This window comes from Nematolebias whitei, chromosome 20 (genome assembly GCF_014905685.2).
Source record: "Nematolebias whitei isolate Nwh7 chromosome 20, NemWhi1, whole genome shotgun sequence".
NCBI lineage: Eukaryota > Metazoa > Chordata > Actinopteri > Cyprinodontiformes > Rivulidae > Nematolebias > Nematolebias whitei.
The window spans coordinates 33,705,451-33,725,517 of record NC_056517.1 but is presented as its reverse complement, the minus strand read 5'-3'; the positions used below and the strand labels follow the sequence as shown (position 1 = coordinate 33,725,517).

General features: G+C 40.1%; 1 protein-coding gene across 1 annotated transcript in view; it reads right to left on the bottom strand.

The window, feature by feature from the left end:
* The window catches only part of arhgap29a (Rho GTPase activating protein 29a), a 44,418-nt gene that overhangs the window by 7,574 nt on the left and 16,777 nt on the right, over positions 1–20,067 (bottom strand). The window contains exons 2-13 of the mRNA XM_037694157.1: positions 17,391–17,534; positions 12,868–12,964; positions 11,355–11,427; positions 10,854–10,914; positions 9,371–9,517; positions 7,360–7,424; positions 7,169–7,279; positions 5,814–5,894; positions 5,542–5,724; positions 5,329–5,466; positions 3,839–4,026; positions 1,791–1,960 (exon numbers count right to left, since the gene is read on the bottom strand). Coding sequence (XP_037550085.1) covers positions 1,791–1,960; positions 3,839–4,026; positions 5,329–5,466; positions 5,542–5,724; positions 5,814–5,894; positions 7,169–7,279; positions 7,360–7,424; positions 9,371–9,517; positions 10,854–10,914; positions 11,355–11,427; positions 12,868–12,964; positions 17,391–17,534 — 1,458 coding nt within the window. The remainder of the gene's footprint in view (positions 1–1,790; positions 1,961–3,838; positions 4,027–5,328; positions 5,467–5,541; positions 5,725–5,813; positions 5,895–7,168; positions 7,280–7,359; positions 7,425–9,370; positions 9,518–10,853; positions 10,915–11,354; positions 11,428–12,867; positions 12,965–17,390; positions 17,535–20,067) is intronic.

Sequence of the window (20,067 nt, the reverse complement as noted above, 5' to 3'; positions counted from 1 at the left end):
AGACACTGAAACAGTGTTGTTGAAGCTAAAGAAAACAAAACAGCTTAAAAAACGACGGTGCTAAAAAGAGCAAACAACATATACAAATATAGCTAAAATCTAAAAGTAAAAAATGATAACTAAAATGTGCAAAAAGTAGTTAAATGCTAATAGTTGCAAAACACCAGCTTGAAGCTAAAAGTAAGAATTTGCTAGATTAGTTAACAGTAGCTAAAAGCAACACAATACTAGTTAATAGTAGCAAAATGCTAACAGAAAGCAAAGTTTTAAAATCCTAGCTACAAACTTAAAGAATCAAAACAGTAGTTAAATGGTAATAATAGCAAAACTTAAACTAAAAAGCTAAAAAGAGAAACACCATTTATAAACTAAAAGTAGCAAAATCCTAGCTGAAAGCTAAGTGACAAAACACTAATTTAACTGAAACAAACCCTAGCTAATATTGGCAAAACATTAGTTAAATGCTAAAAATAATAAAACGCCACTTATAACAAAGCACTGACTAAAAGTAGCAAAACACCATTTAGTAATAAAACTCTTACTAAGGGCTAAAAGTAACAAAATGCTGAAAGCATAACACAACAACAACCTAGCTAAAATTAACACATTAACTAAAAATTCTAATAGCAAAATGCTATCTGAAAGCTAAGTTTTAAGATACTAGCTACAAACTAAAAGTATCAAAACAATAGTTAAATGGTAATACTAGCAAAACTTCAATTAAAAGCTAAAGAGAGAAACACTAACTATAAACTAAAAGTAGCAAAACACTAGCCGAAAGCTAAAAGTTGCAAAACACTATAAGCTAACTAAAACAAACCCTTGATAAAATTCGCAAAACATTAGTTAAATGCTAATAGTACAAAAAGCTAGCTAAAAGCTAAACAAAACAAAACTTAGTTATATACTAATGGTAGCAAAACATTAGCTAAAAGCTAAAAATAAAACAAAACTAAACACTAAGTAAAAGTAGCAAAACACTGTTTAGAAGTTTATAATAAAACTTAGTAAGGGCTAAAAGTAACAAAACACTAGAAGCATAACGCAACAAAAACCTAGCTAAAATTAATACATTAGCTAAAATTTTTTATAGCAAAATGAGCAAAATGCTATCTGAAAGCTAAGTTTTAAAATACTAGCTACAAACTAAAAGTATCAAAACAGTAGTTAAACGGTACTAGCAAGACTTCAACTAAAAGCTAAAGCGAGAAACACAAACTATAAACAAAAAGTAGCAAAACACTAGCTGAAAGCTAAAAGTTGCAAAACACTATAAGCTAACTGAAACAAACTCTTGCAAAAATTGGCAAAACAGTTAAATGCTAATAGTACCAAAAAGCTAGCTAAAAGCTCAAATTAGCACGACGTTAGCTAAAAATGCTAATAGTAGCAAAATGCTAACTGAAAGCTAAAAGTAGAATAGGAGGACAAAAATAAAGTTCTTTGAAGCAGATTTTTAAGTTTTTTTGAAGGAATTGGAAAATTTTGTTTTTTGGGGGAAATATTTTGTAAACGAAGTTACATATTTTGAAAAGTAGAAAAGTGACAAAAACTAAAAGAAGTCAAAGCACCGATCTCCTGTATAAGCCGAACGTTTTGACATTTTAAGGGTTGAAATAGCTCAAAGTCTGCAGTCGTAGTTTCACGTATAAAAACGGATGGAAGGAGCGCCACAGAATAAAAAGAAACAGGATCGATAAAGTGTGAACGATGACTCGGTGTTCTCTCAAAGCATATTCACGACGTGTTCGGAGTAAACCTATTAAATCGTCACAGAAGCTCGGGCGTACCTTGGACGTCGGAGCTGCCGTTGGAGCGCCGCTCTGCGATCTTGGCGTGCTGCCCGTTGCTCTGACCGTCCACGTCCTCTCCACCCAGGAGGTCAGAGGTCACGGACGCCTGTGACAGGTTGCTGTGGGACGAGTGGCTGCCACTCAGGGAGCGCTTGGTTAAAGGTCGCCTGGAGCAGAAAAAACAAAAAGTAACGTTCGGACTGAACTCACAGAGAAGCTTCTGAACAGACAAATATCAAATGAATGCAAAAACTTCTGACTTTAAGATGGAACTAAATATTTTAAAGAGCTAAACTAGAATATTTAGGGCCTAAATTAGAGATTAATACAGTTAAGACCCAAAAGAAACCCTGATTAAATTAAACAGTTATGGTTATAAATTGGTAAATAAACAATACATACCAAAATGTTTTTTATAAAAAGGTTTCAGCCACCTTGAGTCCTAAAGATTAGATTAGTCAACTTTCAATGGATTAATAGGATTAATGAAATTTATGCTCCTTAAAAAATTAATTTTGCTCACCAGTTGAAAGTTTTAATCTGAGATCTGGTGCCATCTGATATCACCCAGTGTGCTTCAGATGACTCTCAGCTACTACCACAACAAATCATAGCTCAATAAGTGCAAAACTGACTGAACTAAAGCCATTTTTTTATGTTTGCCATTGCGGCCATCTTGAATCATGTTGACTCCAAAACTTAATCTGCTGTAGTTGTACGTCCAGCGAGTTTCATTAAAATCCAGCCAGTGGATCATGAGATATTTTGCTAACAGACAGAAAAGTAAACACGCAGGCTTGTCCACAGAACTCCACTTCAAAAGAGCTGAACTATCACTTTAATTAGATGCTGTGAATCAAGCATAAAGGAGCAACAAATTTAAAAAGTAGTGAAATAATCGTTTAGCTTAAATTAATTCTCATAATTTAAGTCAAATAAAGTCTTTTATTTCAGCAATAAGAGATTAATTTTTGTCCCTTAAATTGTAATTAAATTTAAATTACATCATCAAGTCAAACGGTTTATTATTTTTGCACATTCTTTCAGGAAACGAGAATAATCGTGACGTCAGGGGACCGGGGCGGTTAATGGCAGGATAATGACGACTAACTGGAGCCCGGCTCCAAACACTGTTTTCCTTTGTTAAGGTCAATTATGCTGCGTTTACGGAGGTCGGTGGTCTATATTTAAGCTCGGGGGGGGGGGGGTCGGGGCTGTGGGTGCGTGTGAACGTGGGTGTGTCCACACGCCCGATTTCCTCTGTCCCGAGCTTTGATCAGAGGGATCAGAGTCGGGGGTGGTGGGAGCGAGAACAAAACCCGCTCTGATTCTGAACTGTCTGGTGTGTGTGTGTGCGTGCGTGTGTGTGACCACAAACAAACAACAAAACACACACTCTGTGTAATTTGTCTAAATCTGATTTGTTCCTGTTGGAAAACGAGAGAAGTTCGGTAAACTGATTCCCGAGCCGCTCTATCAGCTGACCGCAGTCACTTCCGCAGGAAGCACCGGCCGACACGATTGTTTGACCCTTTCCAAAACAACCGACCTCCCCCCTCCCAGAGAGAGCGCTCCACTCGTTTATATTGGAGTTGGACAGAGTCAAACAGTAGCGCGGCATTCTGAAACGTGGGTCTGCAGTCAATGTAAACAAAGCTCAGCCCGCTGAAACACAAGTGGAAGCTTCACGTCTGTCTGTAAACACATATGCTCGTAAGTTTGACCCATTTTCAGCCACTTCAGCTGTTGGTAAACAAACAAACAAACAAACAAACAAACAAACAAACAAACGTGCTCACAAGCTTTGCGTTTGCCTTTAAAGTCACTGGGCAGCGACTGAATTTACAAATGTTCACAAAGAAGCATTCAAAAGAGATTTAAAAAAGTTAATAAAAGGACTCTCCATTCAAAGAGACGTGATGGAGGAGATAGTTTTAAATTTCCACCAAACTTTTGGTGAATTTCCCCTGAAGGAGGTTTTAAACTTCTGTTTGTAAGCGGCTGATGTTCCTGTAGGAGTTTTCGTGGGTTGTTTTGAGTCTCACCATGAGTTCTGCGTCGCGGGCGAATCGGAGTGAAGCTCCAGGCGAGGGCCGTCTGTCGGGAGACTCCTGACGAACTCGATGTACCTCTGGCCCGGCTCGTACAGCTTGGCGCTCTCACACAGGCTCTGGTGGTTGACGGGTAGAGATACGACCTGGGCCTGCTGGAGCTGGAACCAGTTGACGGTCACCTGCAGCGAGGGCCGATCGGTTGTCAGTCAACGTGCAGTTTAATCCACAAGAAATGAATCGGAGGGCTTTAAAGCTGACGTTAAAATAAATAAGTAAATATTGCCGCTGCACATGAAGTACAACAAAGTAAATACAGAAAAAGCACAAAAGAAATGTTAGGTAGCTAAAATAAACTGCGTTTCAGTTACAGTAGGCCCTCGCAAATTTGCAGTTCGACTTTTACGGACTCGTTATTTTGCGGTTTTTCAAAGTAAAATTGTACACGAAGAAAAAATACAAATAAATAATTAATTGTACACGACACCATTGTCAACTTTAATATTACTCACGTGATGGGGACAGTACAGGATACTGTACAGTAAAAAGTTAACGAAAAGATAAAATACTTCGGACAGGCACCGCCATTTTGTAGTTTTCTCTCAATAAGCCTACACTGTATCGCCACTCATAACAACTACATTTCCCAGAAGCCCTGTTACCTTCTGCTGAAATGTGTAGAGGGAAAGTTTTGATCAGTTTTGGTACAGTGACTTCGGCGCCCAGCACATGCAGAGAGCTGCACCGAAACCACCAGGAACTGGACCCCCAGACCCATCGGTGAACCCGAGAGCTGGAAGCCGGCCCACGAGGACTTCCGAGCGGGGGACACGCCGTCGTAGGTCTGACGTTCTCTCCGGAGCCCACCGGGACTTTTTTCATCTTTATCGGGCTGCTCAATCGGCCCACCGGTTCCACACCGGCCACCTGTAGGTCCGCCCCTCCCCAAAATGTGCTTTGGTGCTCAAGGGCTTCACAGAATCAGAACAGAACCGAAGCAGAACCGGACCCCCAGACCCATTGGCGAACGAGAGAGCCGTTAGCCGGCTCACGAGGACTTCCGAGCGTCACGCACCGCCCGTAGGTCCGGCGCTTCCTCCGGAGCCCACCGCCACTACCCCGAGCCAGAACCAGCAGGGTAAGTCCGCCGAAACTGAACCAAGTGGACCAGAACTGAGCCGCTCCTGTTCTGCAGAGCTGGTGAGTAAAATTTAGCAGCTACGTGTACAGTACTGTACCTATGTTGTTAAAATGATGAAGGTTTAAGAGTTTCGAACATTGCAAGAGTGTGGGAAGGGTTTCTAAAGCCTTAAAATATATAAATACTAAAATAAATATAACGTTGCTACTTTGGGAATTTTCACTTATTGCAGGGGGTGAGTGGGTCCGGAACGTAACCCCATTAAACGAGGGACTACTGTACTGTAATTCTCTTTGTTGAGGTTTTATTTGTACTAAAGTTTAGAGATCTGCTCTGAACTCACAGCTTTGAGTGTGAGGTCGCACTGGGAGACCATCTCTCTGATCTGAGTGATTATCTCGCTCTTGGTGTTGGCCAGGTCCACCTTCTTCACGCCAACGTCCACCTGACAGGCCTTGCAGTGCTCCCTAGCCTCCTCCGCCTGAAAAGAAAAGCGCATGCCAACGTGAAGCGACAGATAAATATTTCCAAACGTCAGGAAGTCTGAGAGCTCCACCTTCTGCAGGGCCTCCTCCTCCAGCCTGCGCCTCTTCTCCAGCTGCTTGGCCACCGCCGGCCCCGCTCCTCCCGCGCTCTGCTCCTCCTCCAGACGGCTGGTGGTCACCTTGGCCTTCTCGTACTCCTCTTGCCGCTGGGCCTGCAGCAGCCGGGCCTTCCTCAGAGCGCTGTCGGCCTCTTGCTGCAGAGACAAACAGGTGAAATGGAGCAGCGCTCTTGGACTGAGCGAGTCCTTGGATCCAACATTTCTGTTCAAAGTTCACGACTCACCATTTTCTTCTGCTCTCTCTGCCACTGCTCCTTGACCTCTTTGCGGAGTTTGTCCAGCTCGTTCTTTCTGGCTAGGAGAGGCTGGAAGGGACGCATGGCAGTCATCAAGACCTCTTGTTTGTCTTAGTTTAAAAACCTCAGACTTCTCCAGACTAAGATTATTATTTTGAGCCATTCTGAATCCCTAAATGCAAACATTAATTGACTACATATGTACAGTAAACTACACAAGAAATGATTTAAAATCATAAAATGATTTCAAGGTCCTAATGACAGTTCAAGTGATCTTCAGAGGTTAATTTCTGTAAAATATCATTTGGATTTAGCGTCAAATTATCGTATATTTCACCTATAGATTGTAATTTTTTGCATAATTTGCATGCCCTGCAACTTATACGCCGAAGCAACATATTTATGGCTTTTTCCACTTTATTAGACATATTTGGACTGATGCGACTTAAAAGGCGGCGCAACGTTTACAGCGAAAAATACGGTAAAATGTACAATTTGCCTTACTTCTCCTGCCTATTGATTCATGATGCTCATTTTGCATGTGTAACAGTATAATAATAAATGTAGTTGCTTTATTGCACAGATATAAACAAGGAGACAGAAAACAACAGTGAACACGTCGACTCCGTTTAAATTCTGTGTCGGCTCTTTCCTGCCTTCAGGACAGATTTTAAATCAATTTATTGTGGCCTAGGAGCAGACGTTAGCAAATAATTAGCTTAGCCTCTGTATTTTGTTTCACCTGCTAACATGCTAACTCTTGTAGCTCGTTGGAAACACTTAAAAACAGAGCTGTTGTGAAAAGACAAACAGATGCAGTTCCTCTGATAAACGAGCCGTAACGGACTGATCCAGCAGGAAAAATATACGACCAACTGAAAAAGTCCCCCCCCCCCCTTTTTTTTTAAGTTTAAAGTTAATCTGCACTTGGCTACAACTGGATGAGGCTCGGAGAAGCAGGTCCGAGGGGGGAGCGGGGACAAAAACTAAATTGTTGTATTTTAATAAAAGTCATATAAACCACAGGAAGCATATGACAGAAGAATTAAGTGTTTTTTTTGCATCTAAACTGGTAACCAGTCCGTGCCTTTTACAATTAGCATTTTTACAGCAAATATTATAGTTTTTTTAAGTTTGCACATCGTCTTACGATGTAAACAAAAGCTGTAGAACTGCAAATATTTTGAGTTTATCAATGTTTATAAGTTACACAGAACTTTATGCCCATTTTTGATCAATCATAAATCTGAACAGCGCACTCCTGTTTGAGCGTTTTATTTTTAGAAAACCGGACGAGGAAGAAGGAACTTGACGGAGTCAGACGGCTCCTTCCGACGAGGTACCTGCACAAACTTGTTGCTCTGCAGGATCACTGCGGTCTGAAGCACCAGCTGACTGTACTCCACGTCGTGCTTGAACGCCGTCGTATAAATCTCACGGAACGGCATGAACTCCTTAAACGAGACGGAGAAAATCGGCTTATTACGTTTTAGGAAAGACAGAAACGGCAAAAGTAGCTGCGACATCTGCTCACCTGCTGGTTTGCCAGCACCTTGGCAGTGTCGGCCATCTTGGCGTAACTCTTTGCACACTCGATATCTGCAAAAGACAAAAGACAGCTGAAATTTAAACATTAGAACACAACAAACAATATTTGATAAACTAAAAACTATACTTAGATACTCCCAAAAAAAAAAAATCTCTAAGCTTTTTTCTTTTTAATCAAATGAATGTATAAAACAAAGTCCATGAAGCGATAATCGATGCTGAACAGGTGAGAGATCTGTGTGTCGGACACAAACCACTCATTAACCAATTTAGCAAACAAAAAGATTTCACACGGCAAACTGGACCTTGAGCGTGAATAAGGTTTTTTTGTTTCAGGTGCAGCTCAGACAGTCGAGCAAACCTTATGTTTTTATTTGCCCTTCATTTGGGTGATATGCATAAAACAAAGTAGTAGAAAATGTGATATAAAAACAGCAGCCATGATTAACTGAAAAAGGAAAAACTAGAAAACATTAAAACTGTTTTCTCTCAAAAGCAGAACCTGAAAAACAAAAAATCACATTTGATCAAAATTAAAAGCTCACAGCATTTGTCATGAGTAGAGAGCAGGTGGAAGAGAGCCTGGAGAGGTAGAAGGATGACAGAATCCAGATAAAGGTGAAACATTGAAGCTGTAGTGAGTAGAGGTGCTGACCGTGGATGAATTTAAGCTCCTGGGTGATATATCGAGGATATTTGAGTTATCAAAAATATTTATGTTGGAAATATCAAGTCAAAGCTTTTTAGCTGTGTGCATCTAAACCAGTCTGACTGAAGAAGTCTTTCGGATGAAAGATGAAACGTTTCTACTTTTTTTTTTTTTGCTTTTTGTTTTTTGAATGTCCAGAGGACCAGACTTAACGTTTTTAGATTTAAGAAGAAATGTTTATTTGTTTTGCATGTAGAACCTTTTTTGACCACAGGATGGCAGTATAAAACTGTTTGAACCAAAGGATGGATAGTGAGGGAGCGAGCAGCGTGTCTCTTAAGAAAAATGGGAGGGAGGCCCCTTGACATGACATGGTCTGTCTCTCTTGGGTTCTCAAAATTGTGGATGCTCGGTGTAGTTTGAGCTCTTTAGCATAGCATTTTTCACACAAAGCTTTAATAAAAAATCAGTAAACAAGTTCTCAGCTTCTTTTTACAGAGAAAAACAACTTTTTACACGAAGGCACGGGTTTCAACCGTAAATTTTGGAGCTTCAACAAGACGGAGGTTTTTTCCCCCCGAGGTCGGCCCGTTAGCTTAGCTGCTTTTAACGATCCAAAAATGTGATTTTGGATCGTTAAAATGGATTTTAAAGAGAAAATGGGAGGGGTCAGTGAAGAGCACCGGAGTTGAGCCTTTTGTCATCCAGTGTCCTCAGAAGAAAGAGAGAGACACGAAGAAACGATAAAGCCAATAAATGAAAATGAGGTTGATCATTTTCATTTATCTTGATTTATTGTTTATTACGATGGGTGTAGTGTAAAAATAAACAATATATAAGGATCTAAGATTTACACTAAGATATACGTTAAACACTGATAATGTAAAACAGTATGGCGTAACAACGGCAGCCCGAACATGCAAGTGGATTGGATTTAAACCACTTTAAAAAAACTCAGGTTATGTATTAAGACTAGCTCGAGAGGGATCTCGATGTTCTTGATTCTGTAAGTTTAAAGGAGTCAGCTCATCGCCATCAGAATCACTCTGGACTTCATTAAATCTGCTATTTGCCTGATGAGCATCAACATTATCGTCTCTGAGATAACTCAAGCAGCTGATGATTCAGAGACTTATTGAGACTGCTAGCCATGCTGCCATCTTGCAAACCTAACCGAGAAATGATGCCTAGCACGACGCCAAGAGGAAATTATTGGATGTCTGATTAAAAAAGGAAGACCGCAGTTTATGGATGGGTTATTGTGACAGTAAAGGATGCTGGTTAAGGGGGAAAGAAATTGTCACCGACTATTTTATATATTCCTGCTCATCTCTCGTCCCCGACTCACCCACACTGAGCCGCTTCTCCACCCACGCCAGCAGCTCCTTGGTGTACTTGGACCACGCCTTGGCGTAGAGCAGCACCGACTCCACGCCGCTGTCCTGCCGCTGCAGCGTCCTGTCTACATCTTCAGCCCGGATCGGTGGAGACGGCCCTGCAGCAAGCATGGAAACCACATAAGGGATGACCGTCCAACACACCTCACCTCTAAAACCAGCATCTCATGGGGCTGCGACTGGTGGTGGCCAAGTGAAACCCTTTCCTCAACTTCTTGAGAGCTGTATTATTTTGATAGACTTACAAAGTCCTGGTGAATTTTGGCCCAAATACCTCTGAGAATTTGTGTGTGTGATTTTAGGTAAATAATTGCAGGTTTTCTTACAATTCTGTGTCTCCACATGTCGCAGCTGAGTGAGACACTTAACCTAAAGTACATGCAATACCTCGCTAGGAACATCTGTGAGTGCGAGTCAGCAGGAAAAGCCCAGACTGACCTCTGGTTCTGGTAACTTACGCTAATACCATTAAGGCTAACCAGCACTGACAGCAGATATGAACTAGAAAGTTTCTGGAGAAACTTAAGACGGGGACTGCCATGCTGCTGCCAATTTAAAATTTTGATGTGTTTGGGTTCACCTCTCAGATACCACTATACCAAATTTCAGCTCAATATGGCAAAAAAAAAATCAACGCGTTGTAGTAATTTTTTCTTTTAAGCTTTGGTGGCCATTTTGGATTTGGATTCGGTATGTGATGGGGGATGTTCTCAGCTATAATCACACTGAATTTCAGCTCTGTATGTGTAAAAATGGCTGAATTAAAGCCATTTAAATGTAGCATTGGTGGCCATCTTGGATTTTTGTTTTGGACAAGTATGTGACGGGAAACATTCTCAGCTGTCAACACACAAAATCTTAGCTCAATATCTCTAAAATTAGATGATTTAGTGTATTTTTCCTTTTTAGCTCAGGCAGACATCTTGGATTTTGGATATGCATTAGCAAATGTATCAAAACTCGCTCTCAGCTACAACCAAAGAAAATTTCGGCTCAAAGAATGACTGAGTTATATCAGTTACAAACAGTTAGACGCTGTTGAGTTCCGTCAGGCATTTTGAATAAGGAAAAATGGCTTCTTTGTTTGCAAATTACGTTACCATGGTAACTCGAAACGCCAATAAAAGTAATGGCACGCATCATGATGCCAAGTTGATCGTTTTGATATAACATTTGAGGGGGTACACATTGCGGTTCGGGCCACATTAAAGTTGATGGAAGTGTAAGATATAAAGTTAAGAAACCCATCTCAAGTGGATAATAACAAGTGCTGCCTCTTACAAGACAGTACCCAATTAATAAGTTACTAATTCACAGACAAAGTAGGGAGGCTGCAGAAAAAACACATTTCTTTCCTACACATCCAGCCTGTGATTAGTTTTCATCCTTCACACTGAGGCCCCGTCAGTACAGTAGCTGCGTTCAGCCTCTTACCTGGAGGATCATCTTTCTCAGGACCGGATCCTCCGGATTCCACAGAGAGGTTCTCAAAAGACTGAAAAGGAGACAAATGTTTAAAGAAAAATCCACAGGGGAAGGTGGGGGGTGTGGGGGGGGGGGGTCAGTTTCCTACTTGAAGCAGAGAATGCTTCACTAGCATGATTAAAAGAGCCCTTATCAGAACGTGGACTTCCTCTTTAGATCAGTCAAGTCTGCAGCAGGAAACAACACACAGCAGCTATTTATCACTGTTTGAGGCCGGTGAGTCAACCTGCGAGGGCCCGCTTCACCCCTGAACCTCGACCTCTGCTGGGGAATCTGTCACGTGTCTGGTTTGACAGCTCAGGGGCAGCGGGCCACGTCCTGACAGTTAACAAGGTCGGGGAGCAAAACTTGACCACGTGCACTATCACACGTTGAGCTTCGCTGCCAGATTCAGTTGTGGAACTCAAAACTTGACGAGACCATGAAGGTACAAATACATTTTTTTCTTACCTTGCTTCTCTTAGTTAGGGGGAGCCCCAACACTGATCCGTTCTCTACATCTCCCATAAGGAAGTCAGACACTCTGAAGAGAAGCAGAATAAAAACAAGATTAAAAATTAAATAAATCTTTGTGGAAAAACTGTTTCACCAAAAAACACCAAATGCAAAGAATTCAAATCTTGAGTAAGGGTTGAGATTTAAAACACAAACGTTTGTGAATATTCTTTTAAAAAGAGTATTTCAGACATTTTAAAGTGTTTTGTTGAAAGGTTAAACTGTTGCAGAGAGCTCATGGATCAACAGGCAGGAGAAATGGAGTTTAGGTCCATGAGCTAACGAATAATCTGAACTCGTCGTATAAAAAGCTCCAATCTCTTAAATTTCATAGGGATTATCGCAAACGTTGACGACAAATCACAAATTATTTACATGGACCTTCCTGGTTATTTGCAAGTACAAAGCAGCTAGCTATAGCACGTCCTGTGCTAGCTAGTCACTTCCTGGAAAATGTCAGAATAGTTTTGCTGGAAGACACAAAGTATTTGAAACTGACAATAGTGTGAGGATATAAATCCGTCCAAGCGGAGGCTCAGAAGGTAAAATCTACTTTGAGACACATCATCGACGGGGACGATTCTAAATTGATTCTTAAAAGTGAAAAAAAATAAATTTCTATTAGCGTTAATCTTTAAGAAATGTCAGCAGTCATTGCTGTGTGGTGCCATTTGTCCCACTGGAGTTACCGTAGCTTCCTGGTGTAGAAACATCTAGAGCTGTGTTTTCTTATTATTTTCATCTTTACTTTGTTGAATTCTAAAGAATAAATATCTTTAATTACTGACGTTCTACTGTAACTGTCTTTAGAAATAACTTTGATTCATTTATAAATCTCCAGTAATAAGCAGGATGCTAATTCTGTTAGCTTTTCTGCAGCATTTTTAATAATACGTTAGCATCAATGCAAATCGTTGGTCAGCAGCCTGTGATTAGTTGGGGTTTTCTTTTTGCTAGGCACAAAAATGTATATTTATTTATGTAAAATAAACTACAATCATTTAGGTTTCAAGATGATAGAAATGCCTCAAATATTGTTTATGCAAAAACGTCAAGAATTACAATAAATGAAATTGCAAAGAGTCCCACAAAAATATTGATATACAGTATTCCTACAGGAAGTGCTACAGCTAGCTGCTGCAGACACTATTAGGACATACAAATAATCCCTAAATTTAATGCAAATTAAAACGGATGGTAGTCTTAAGGTTTATTTTAAAAATTTAAACGTGAACATATAATTTAGGAGATTAGAATTGGATTAAGATAGCGGCGACACGCTTTGGTCTTGTTTCTGCTCAGACTAGCCATTAGCTAGTTAGCTGAGTCAGAGATAAACTCCAAACCAAGGTCATTTAAAGAGTTGTCTACAACAGGTAAAATATTAATTGTTCGTAGCGTTTCCCTTCTTTAAAATATCCAAAATATCCCTTAATTATTGAAGGTGCAGCAACAATGTCACACTTACACATTGCCAAAGGTGAACGCCAAAGTGTCGATAGCCGTGTAGATTTCACCCAAAAGCTTCTGTTTGTTCTCTTCATTCACCTCGTTGAAGTTCACTCCTGTCACATGTGAAGAAAGATTAAAATGTTTTGATGTGAAACAAAACCAGGGATCATGCTGGATTTCTCTTTAGTTTGAGGCCTTAACGTTTCGCCGCATGACTCATCGTCCTGTCCGCGGCGTCAGAGCTGGTGAGACTCTCTCATGAGTCACGCTGCACTCCTCAACAACACAAAGAGCTCAGAGCCTTGTTTGTGTGCCGAGACTCTTTATTTATTTATTTAAGTCAAAAAGTCCCTCGGAGGCATCAAAAACTAACTCTGATAAATGTGCTCAGATAAGCCCAGACTGTGTGCGTTTTGCTGTAATCTGGCCCGGCAGTAGTTTCCTGCTGCAGGCCTAAACACGGCGACGACGGAGGACGGAACGATGGAAACAACAACACCGTGTTGTTGTAAATACTGCGGTAATCAGTCGTCACTGTAAACGTTCCTTAGAGAAAACTATACGGAGAGGAGACGTTCAAAAGGAGTCCGAAGGCGCAGCGATAAATGTGTGGCGTCGCAGAGCGCTTCCTCAGTCCTTCCTTTCCTTCAAACAATGAAGACTTGGAGAGCTTTTCACAAAGGAAACAACTTTCCTTAAGTTCTGTAGGTAAACCGTTTGTAATTTGGACCAAGCTGAGGCTGAAAATTCTATTTTTACTTAGAAATAAACTGAAAGCTTCTCAACTCTTTGTGTTTATGCCCGTGAATGAATACTTTCTGATGACACGGAGGAAATGTTGAGGCTGAAAAATGAAAACGTTGATGGATACGTCCTAAATCGTGGTGGTTTTGTCCAACTTACTTGGAGGCTGAACGTCTACCGTTATTACTGCATGTTCATGTAAGACAGGGTGTCCAAACATTTTTATATGTGGACCAAAACTATCAAAAGGACTGGAGGGCCACAAAAATGTGAATTTAACTCAACGTGAACAATATTTTGGAGAAAGGACAAAAGTTTACTGATTTCAGTGGAGAAAGAGTTAAATTGTTGTAGATCCCAAAACATTTAAAGCCTCATAAACACTAAGCTTATGTGTTTTATTAAAAATGATTTGATTAATTTGATTTGCTGTTTTATTGTGTTTAGAAAGTTCATTTTAATCTGTTCTCAGCAACAAAAGCGTAATTTGAGTAAGTGTCATTTTAAAAGTTCAGACTTTTGGACCATGAACGGCCCAAAAGGTTGATCGAAATTTAGAAAAATCGTCCAGCTGTCAGTCGCTACAGATTCATAGAAGGTTTGATAAAGTTCATCAACTCGTATGTAGATGATACCACGTTATATTCATTTTAAAATGTCAGATTTCCCTCTTGATTATGTGTTCAACTGTAATATTTAGCCAAGTTTTACGAGTCATTATCCAAAAGTCTGTTTTCTGGTAGAAATCAGTAAAGGTTTGTTGTGTTTTGTACCATGCAGTGAAATTAAAAGATTATAGCCAAAGATTTGTATTTTGCTTAATATTGCTCATTTTGAGATCATTTTTCATCCGTTTTGCTGTTAAACCTAAACAATATATAAAAAAGGATTACCAATGAATCTGCAGAAAGTCTGCTGGACAAAATGATACCATTCTTAAACTGCAACTGTGGGCCGCACAGAATCACTCCAAGGGCCACAAATGGCCCTCGGGCCGCACTTTGGACACTCGTGATCCAAGATCAAATCTGTTGTGTAATTTAAGTGTCCTGCGTTTGAATCAGGGATGAGCAGAGATTTGAGAAATATGATGTTATTCTGAAAGAAAGAGCCAGAATACCAGATAGTCTGAGGCATGTGATACCAAAATTAAGAAGTAAAAATAAGAGAAGTCTTTTGTTGCAACAGTTTGTCAAATAAGAAGTCTTAGAAATTCACCTAGGACTTTAAAAGGTTTTGTAACGTTGATGCTGTTTGGACCAAAACTACAAACCACCTACCTCAAACCAAACGCTTCTTGCCCTCCTATAAAACACCAACAAGTCTTGTGGATTTTAGGAAGCAGCGCGACTCGTGTCGACTGGTGAAATGCATTCACCTTTAACACAAAACCAACATGTCTGTTTGGAGATCTTAGAGAAGGCTCGTCTCAGTAAAAAAGAAAAGCTGTATTATCCACGGGAAGCATCCCGATACCTCCAGAGCAGCTACTGTAGCTACCACCAGCTCTTGATCTGCTATACCTCCTCCTGTTCTGTCCAGACCCCCACCACCTCCCCCCACAACAGGACATCCTGGGGCTCGCTGGAACACAATGCCGTGACTCGCTCAGGCTCCAACCAACGGTCCAAACACGGAAGTTACATCATTGGGTAAAAATGGTATTGTTTCAGCAGGGAACGCGCGACGCTGTCTGAACGCTCGTCAGGGGCTACGTTTGGTCCAACGTCGGCCGACTGGCGGGGCTTCGGTTCCGTACGAAGATGCAAAAAGGTGTGAAGTGTCATGGGATTAAAGCTGAATGTTCTAACAGTGGAACAAACCGGAGATTATATGACTCAAAGGGATTAACTAGAGAAAATGCAGTTCCTGTTAAAAGACTTTGTGAATGCATATTGTGGAAGAACTTGCTGAAAAGCAGCTGAAATTAGCTAAAAGCATGTTGAAATGCAGCTGAAATGGAAGAACACACCTAAATTATTACAAGAAAGGAGAAAGAACTACTTGCTGAATTAGGTTTGCACAAAATTAGGAAATTAGCTAAAAACATGTTGAAATGCAGCTGAAATGAAGAACACGCCTAAATTATTACAAGAAAGGAGAAAGAACTACTTGCTGAATTAGGTTTGCACAAAATTAGGAAATTAGCTAAAAAAAGATTAAATTAGCAACAAAAAATAGCTGAAATTTAGCTAAAAAAAAAGAGAAAAGAAGCTAAAATTACCAGAAGGAAGTGGAGAGAGCACAATTTACCTGAATTAGGCTTAAAAAAGTTAAAATGAGTGCAAAAAATGTGGAATTAACTGAAAAAGCTAAAATTAGCAAAAAACTTCTAAATAGTTGCTGAAATAGCAGAAAAAGCTGTAACTTGCAGAAATAAGTTGGAAGCAGCACAAAAATATTGTAGTTAGCAGAACGATCCTAGAAGGAGCACAAAACAGCTAAAAAACAGCTGAAAGTAGTTTGAATAAAAGTTTAAATTTGCAGCAGGAAGCTGAAAGAAGCTGAAGCAGAACAAAATGTGAAAGGAGCAGTAAAAGGTTGTAAACACATCTAAAAATGTGAAGGATGTAAAATGAGCTGAATTCATTTTCTATGAGAAAAAAATGGAAGAAAAGGCCAAATATTTCAAAAAGCTAAAGTTGCACCAATACCAAAAGTCCTGGCAGGATTGTCCTGAAAGAGCTGAACGTTTTGATTTATGATTTATTGAAATAGACCAATAATTGTGGAACGAGAAAAATGCCAAAAAACATACAGAAGAAAAACGGATCATAATAGTGTGAATGCTTCATAAACATTCAAACTATTAAAACAACAAAATGAACGCTTCTGTGGTCTTCTGCGCATAAATAAGGGTTATTAAAACTCCACATATTGTGATACTTTGAAATAAACAGCTTAATAACAAACTTTTACAGTACAATAGGTTTTCTGAAGAGGAAAAGTCATTTAATTTAAAATATGATGTACATAACTTGAATACCAAAGTTTGAAACAAAGAGCTCTGTTGTTTAATATCTATTAGCACTCCAAGCATGTTTGGGGATGACTCTCAGCTACTTTCACACAAAGTCTGAGCACAATTTCTGTAAAACTGACTGAGTTAAGAACTTTTATGTGTTGGATAAGGTACATTGTCTGTGGCGGCCATCTTGAATCAGGTTTGCTTCTCAAGTTGTTACAGATGAACGCCTACTGATTGATTTCTGAGAGTTTAATTCAAATCTTTCAGTGTCACTTGTCTTTTAAGGCGGCCAAAAATAAAAAAAAAATGCTATTTTTTGTTTCTGTTTGAACATCAGTCTGCACAAAAGATGGGACTTGCATGAAAACTACTATTTGTTTTTGCTAAAACGCGCAACAACCACGTGCTATAATTCCTTAAAGTGCAACAGGATGCTGAGCTGTATGACTGTCCTTTTTATCTTGTAAATGGTTTTGTCTCTCTCTTCTCCTTTACCTTTCATATCTTTTAGATATATTTTATCACCGTAAGGACGACACAATTTCCTTGTAATCAAGTTATTCTGTTAAGTCTGCAAACTCCATTCGGCTACAATCTTAATGTGAAGCTTCCTTCAAAGCAGCTTTGGAACCAAAGAAAACTTCTCGTTAGTTCTTCAAACTGCTTTCAGGGCTTAAGAGGACAGGGTGAAAACATGCAACTGTTGGGTCCAGGAGGCTGTCAGGAGAGGAGGGAGGATCAGAGACAGAAACCAGAAGGTGGAGGAGTAGCTGACGGATAACTCAGACTTTATGTATTTCAGGGAGAAGCTGGTGAGCTCCGCTCACCTTTGACCGTGGAGATGACGGTTCCGGCCGTGCTGAGGATGTCCACGGAGTTCAGGCTCTGGTGTTTCTTGATGATGGCCTTCAGGACTCGCAGCAGCTCACCGAGTCGCTCGTGAACCGCCTGATGGAGGCAGTCCTGGTGCTCTGCAAATAGAAATATACCAGCTAAAAGCTTCTTTCACTTCAAGTAAATACACATTAATTTGTAGAGATGGATTTAAAAAAAGAGGATATCAGCAGATTATTTGGAAATGTTTATTTGACATCAATGAAAACAATAAAAACAGCTTCAACATTTCCAGCTGGTGACCTTTTACCAAAAGGATAATGTGACAGTTGCACTGATCACGTCTGAGTCAGACTGAAATCACTCCGAGCTTCTGAGGAACATGAATGTGTCACTTACTGCAAAACTGCGTAAACTGATGGAATTTAGTTTTATTGTACTGAGAATTAAACTGAGCTATGAAAACAAAAAGATAGTCCAGATTTTTTAAGAAAAGATGCTGTGGAACTGGAAAGGTTATATTTATATAGATTTCTTTAAGGAAAATGTTCCACAGACTGGTACCGGCCCTTGGCCCCAGTAGCTCAGCACAGATTAGCATTTAGCTCTTCAATCTGGTCAGAATTAAACCCTTTCTTCAAACTAAGGTCATCCAAAGAGCTACCCACAACAGGTAAGATCATAATTGTTCATAACCTTTCCTTAGAAGACCATTTTAAAAGATGCATCTCAGGTATTCAGGTTTATACAAGTGATGTCCAAAGAATGAGTCAACAGCAGTTTCAAAGGGACAATTTGCACTTTGTTATCAAGTAACCTTGAAAATGAGCTCTTGGCATGACTGAGGAATGAGTTCACAGAAGAGGAATTGTAAATGAGTAAGGAAGCGAGGCTGAAATTAAAGTTTATGGCCTGTCAGAAGCATGCAGGTGACTGTCACCTTGGCAGAACAGCAAACATTTCATGGCTCCGTGGCCAAGTCCTGCCAGGCTGTAAACAATAAATACAAAAGCAGCTGAGCAGATTGTTTTGACTTTAGCTTTTAAATATATATTTATCCTAAGTCATGTGTTTAGCTGGTTTTATTTTAATGGCTGTTTCTTTGTCAGACCTCACTGCAAAACACACCCAAACATCCAGGCAGTAAGAGCCACAGATTGTTCAGATGAGCACCACTGGATTACCTTTAATGGAAACAGAGATCAGAAAGATTTTAGCTACAGGCTCAAATTGTGTTGATGCTGGAGCTAAAAATGATGGGCCTCACTGTGCCAAGGTCAGAAGAGGAGTCCGACTAAATGTTTGGTTTGTTAGGAGCATGAAGCACAAAGAAAACCAAAAGAAAACGACGTTTTATTATTTTTCCTAAAGATTTTTTTTTTTAAAGCAACAGAAGAAAAGCAGAGCGGTGCACATTTGTTGCGGATTAATGAAGTCTCAAAAAGAAACAAGCGGTACGTCGATGTCCCCCGTCGCTGAGGGATTTGAATAAATGTAGAGACGAATGTTTTTCTGGACTGGGATTAAACGGGGAATGCACGTAAACCTTAATGTCTTTGGTGCAACATTTAAGAACAGAGGTACTTTTTCCCCACGCTTGTTTGAGGCAGCACAAAGTGATGGAGGGGACACATTTGTATCCACCACCAGGTCCAATGGCAGAGCCAGGGGGTAGATTAATCTTTGGCCACCTCAGTCATTTGAGGAAACTATTTTCCAGCAATATAAAAACTAGAAAGCATCTTGGATTTTAACCTGGCAACACTTTTTTACTCCTAGCTCTAGCCACACACCAAAATGGAAGCCAGTACCTCACTTATTTTTCAAGTTATCATGCACATAACATGCACGGATGGGCGGACAGCGTTTCCAATTCCCTCTCTTTGCTCTGTGACGAGGAACAATTGATGGATTTTGGTTCACTCAAATATAAACATCGGTGGACAAATCTGAAGGCAACAGTGTTTACAGTAGACCTTTACTTATCGAGGGGGTTATGTTCCAGGCGATAGATGAAAATCCACGAAGTAAGGACGTTATATTTATTGTAGTATATATATATATATATATATATATATATATATATATATATATATATATATATGTATATATAACTTTTCTCACACTCTTGCAATGCTCTTAATGTTCTAAACTCGCTAAACGTTCTAACAGAGCACAGCGAAAGAGAGAAGACGGACTGATGCAACGGTTACTGAGCCAATCGGACTGACCATCGGGAGCACTTGCCGCATTTCCCGGTGGCCTGGCCCGCTCAGTAATAGCCGAGGGGGACTAAAGACTCAGTTCAGGTCGCACTTGATTATTTTAAATAAGCAATCCATGCCGCTCGTGCAGCTCACTCAGGTATAAGAGACCGCCCCCTCCGTTCTTTTTCCGAGGCTGTCTGTTGCATGCCTGCCTGTTGTGTGTCTTTGCTCTGCTGTGACACACAGCTTCAGAAAGAGAAAGGAGGGGGCGGGATCTGTCTTTCTCCATCACCAGTCGTGTGTCGTATACAATCTTACATTGAAAACCCACAAAAGAGTGAGTCTGCGAGAGTCGAACTGCGAAGTATCGAGGAACTACTGTGCATGTGAATAAATAAAATTATTCAGCTGTATCTCCAGACACAACTTTATGCTGACAAATATAATTACATAAGGAAAAGTA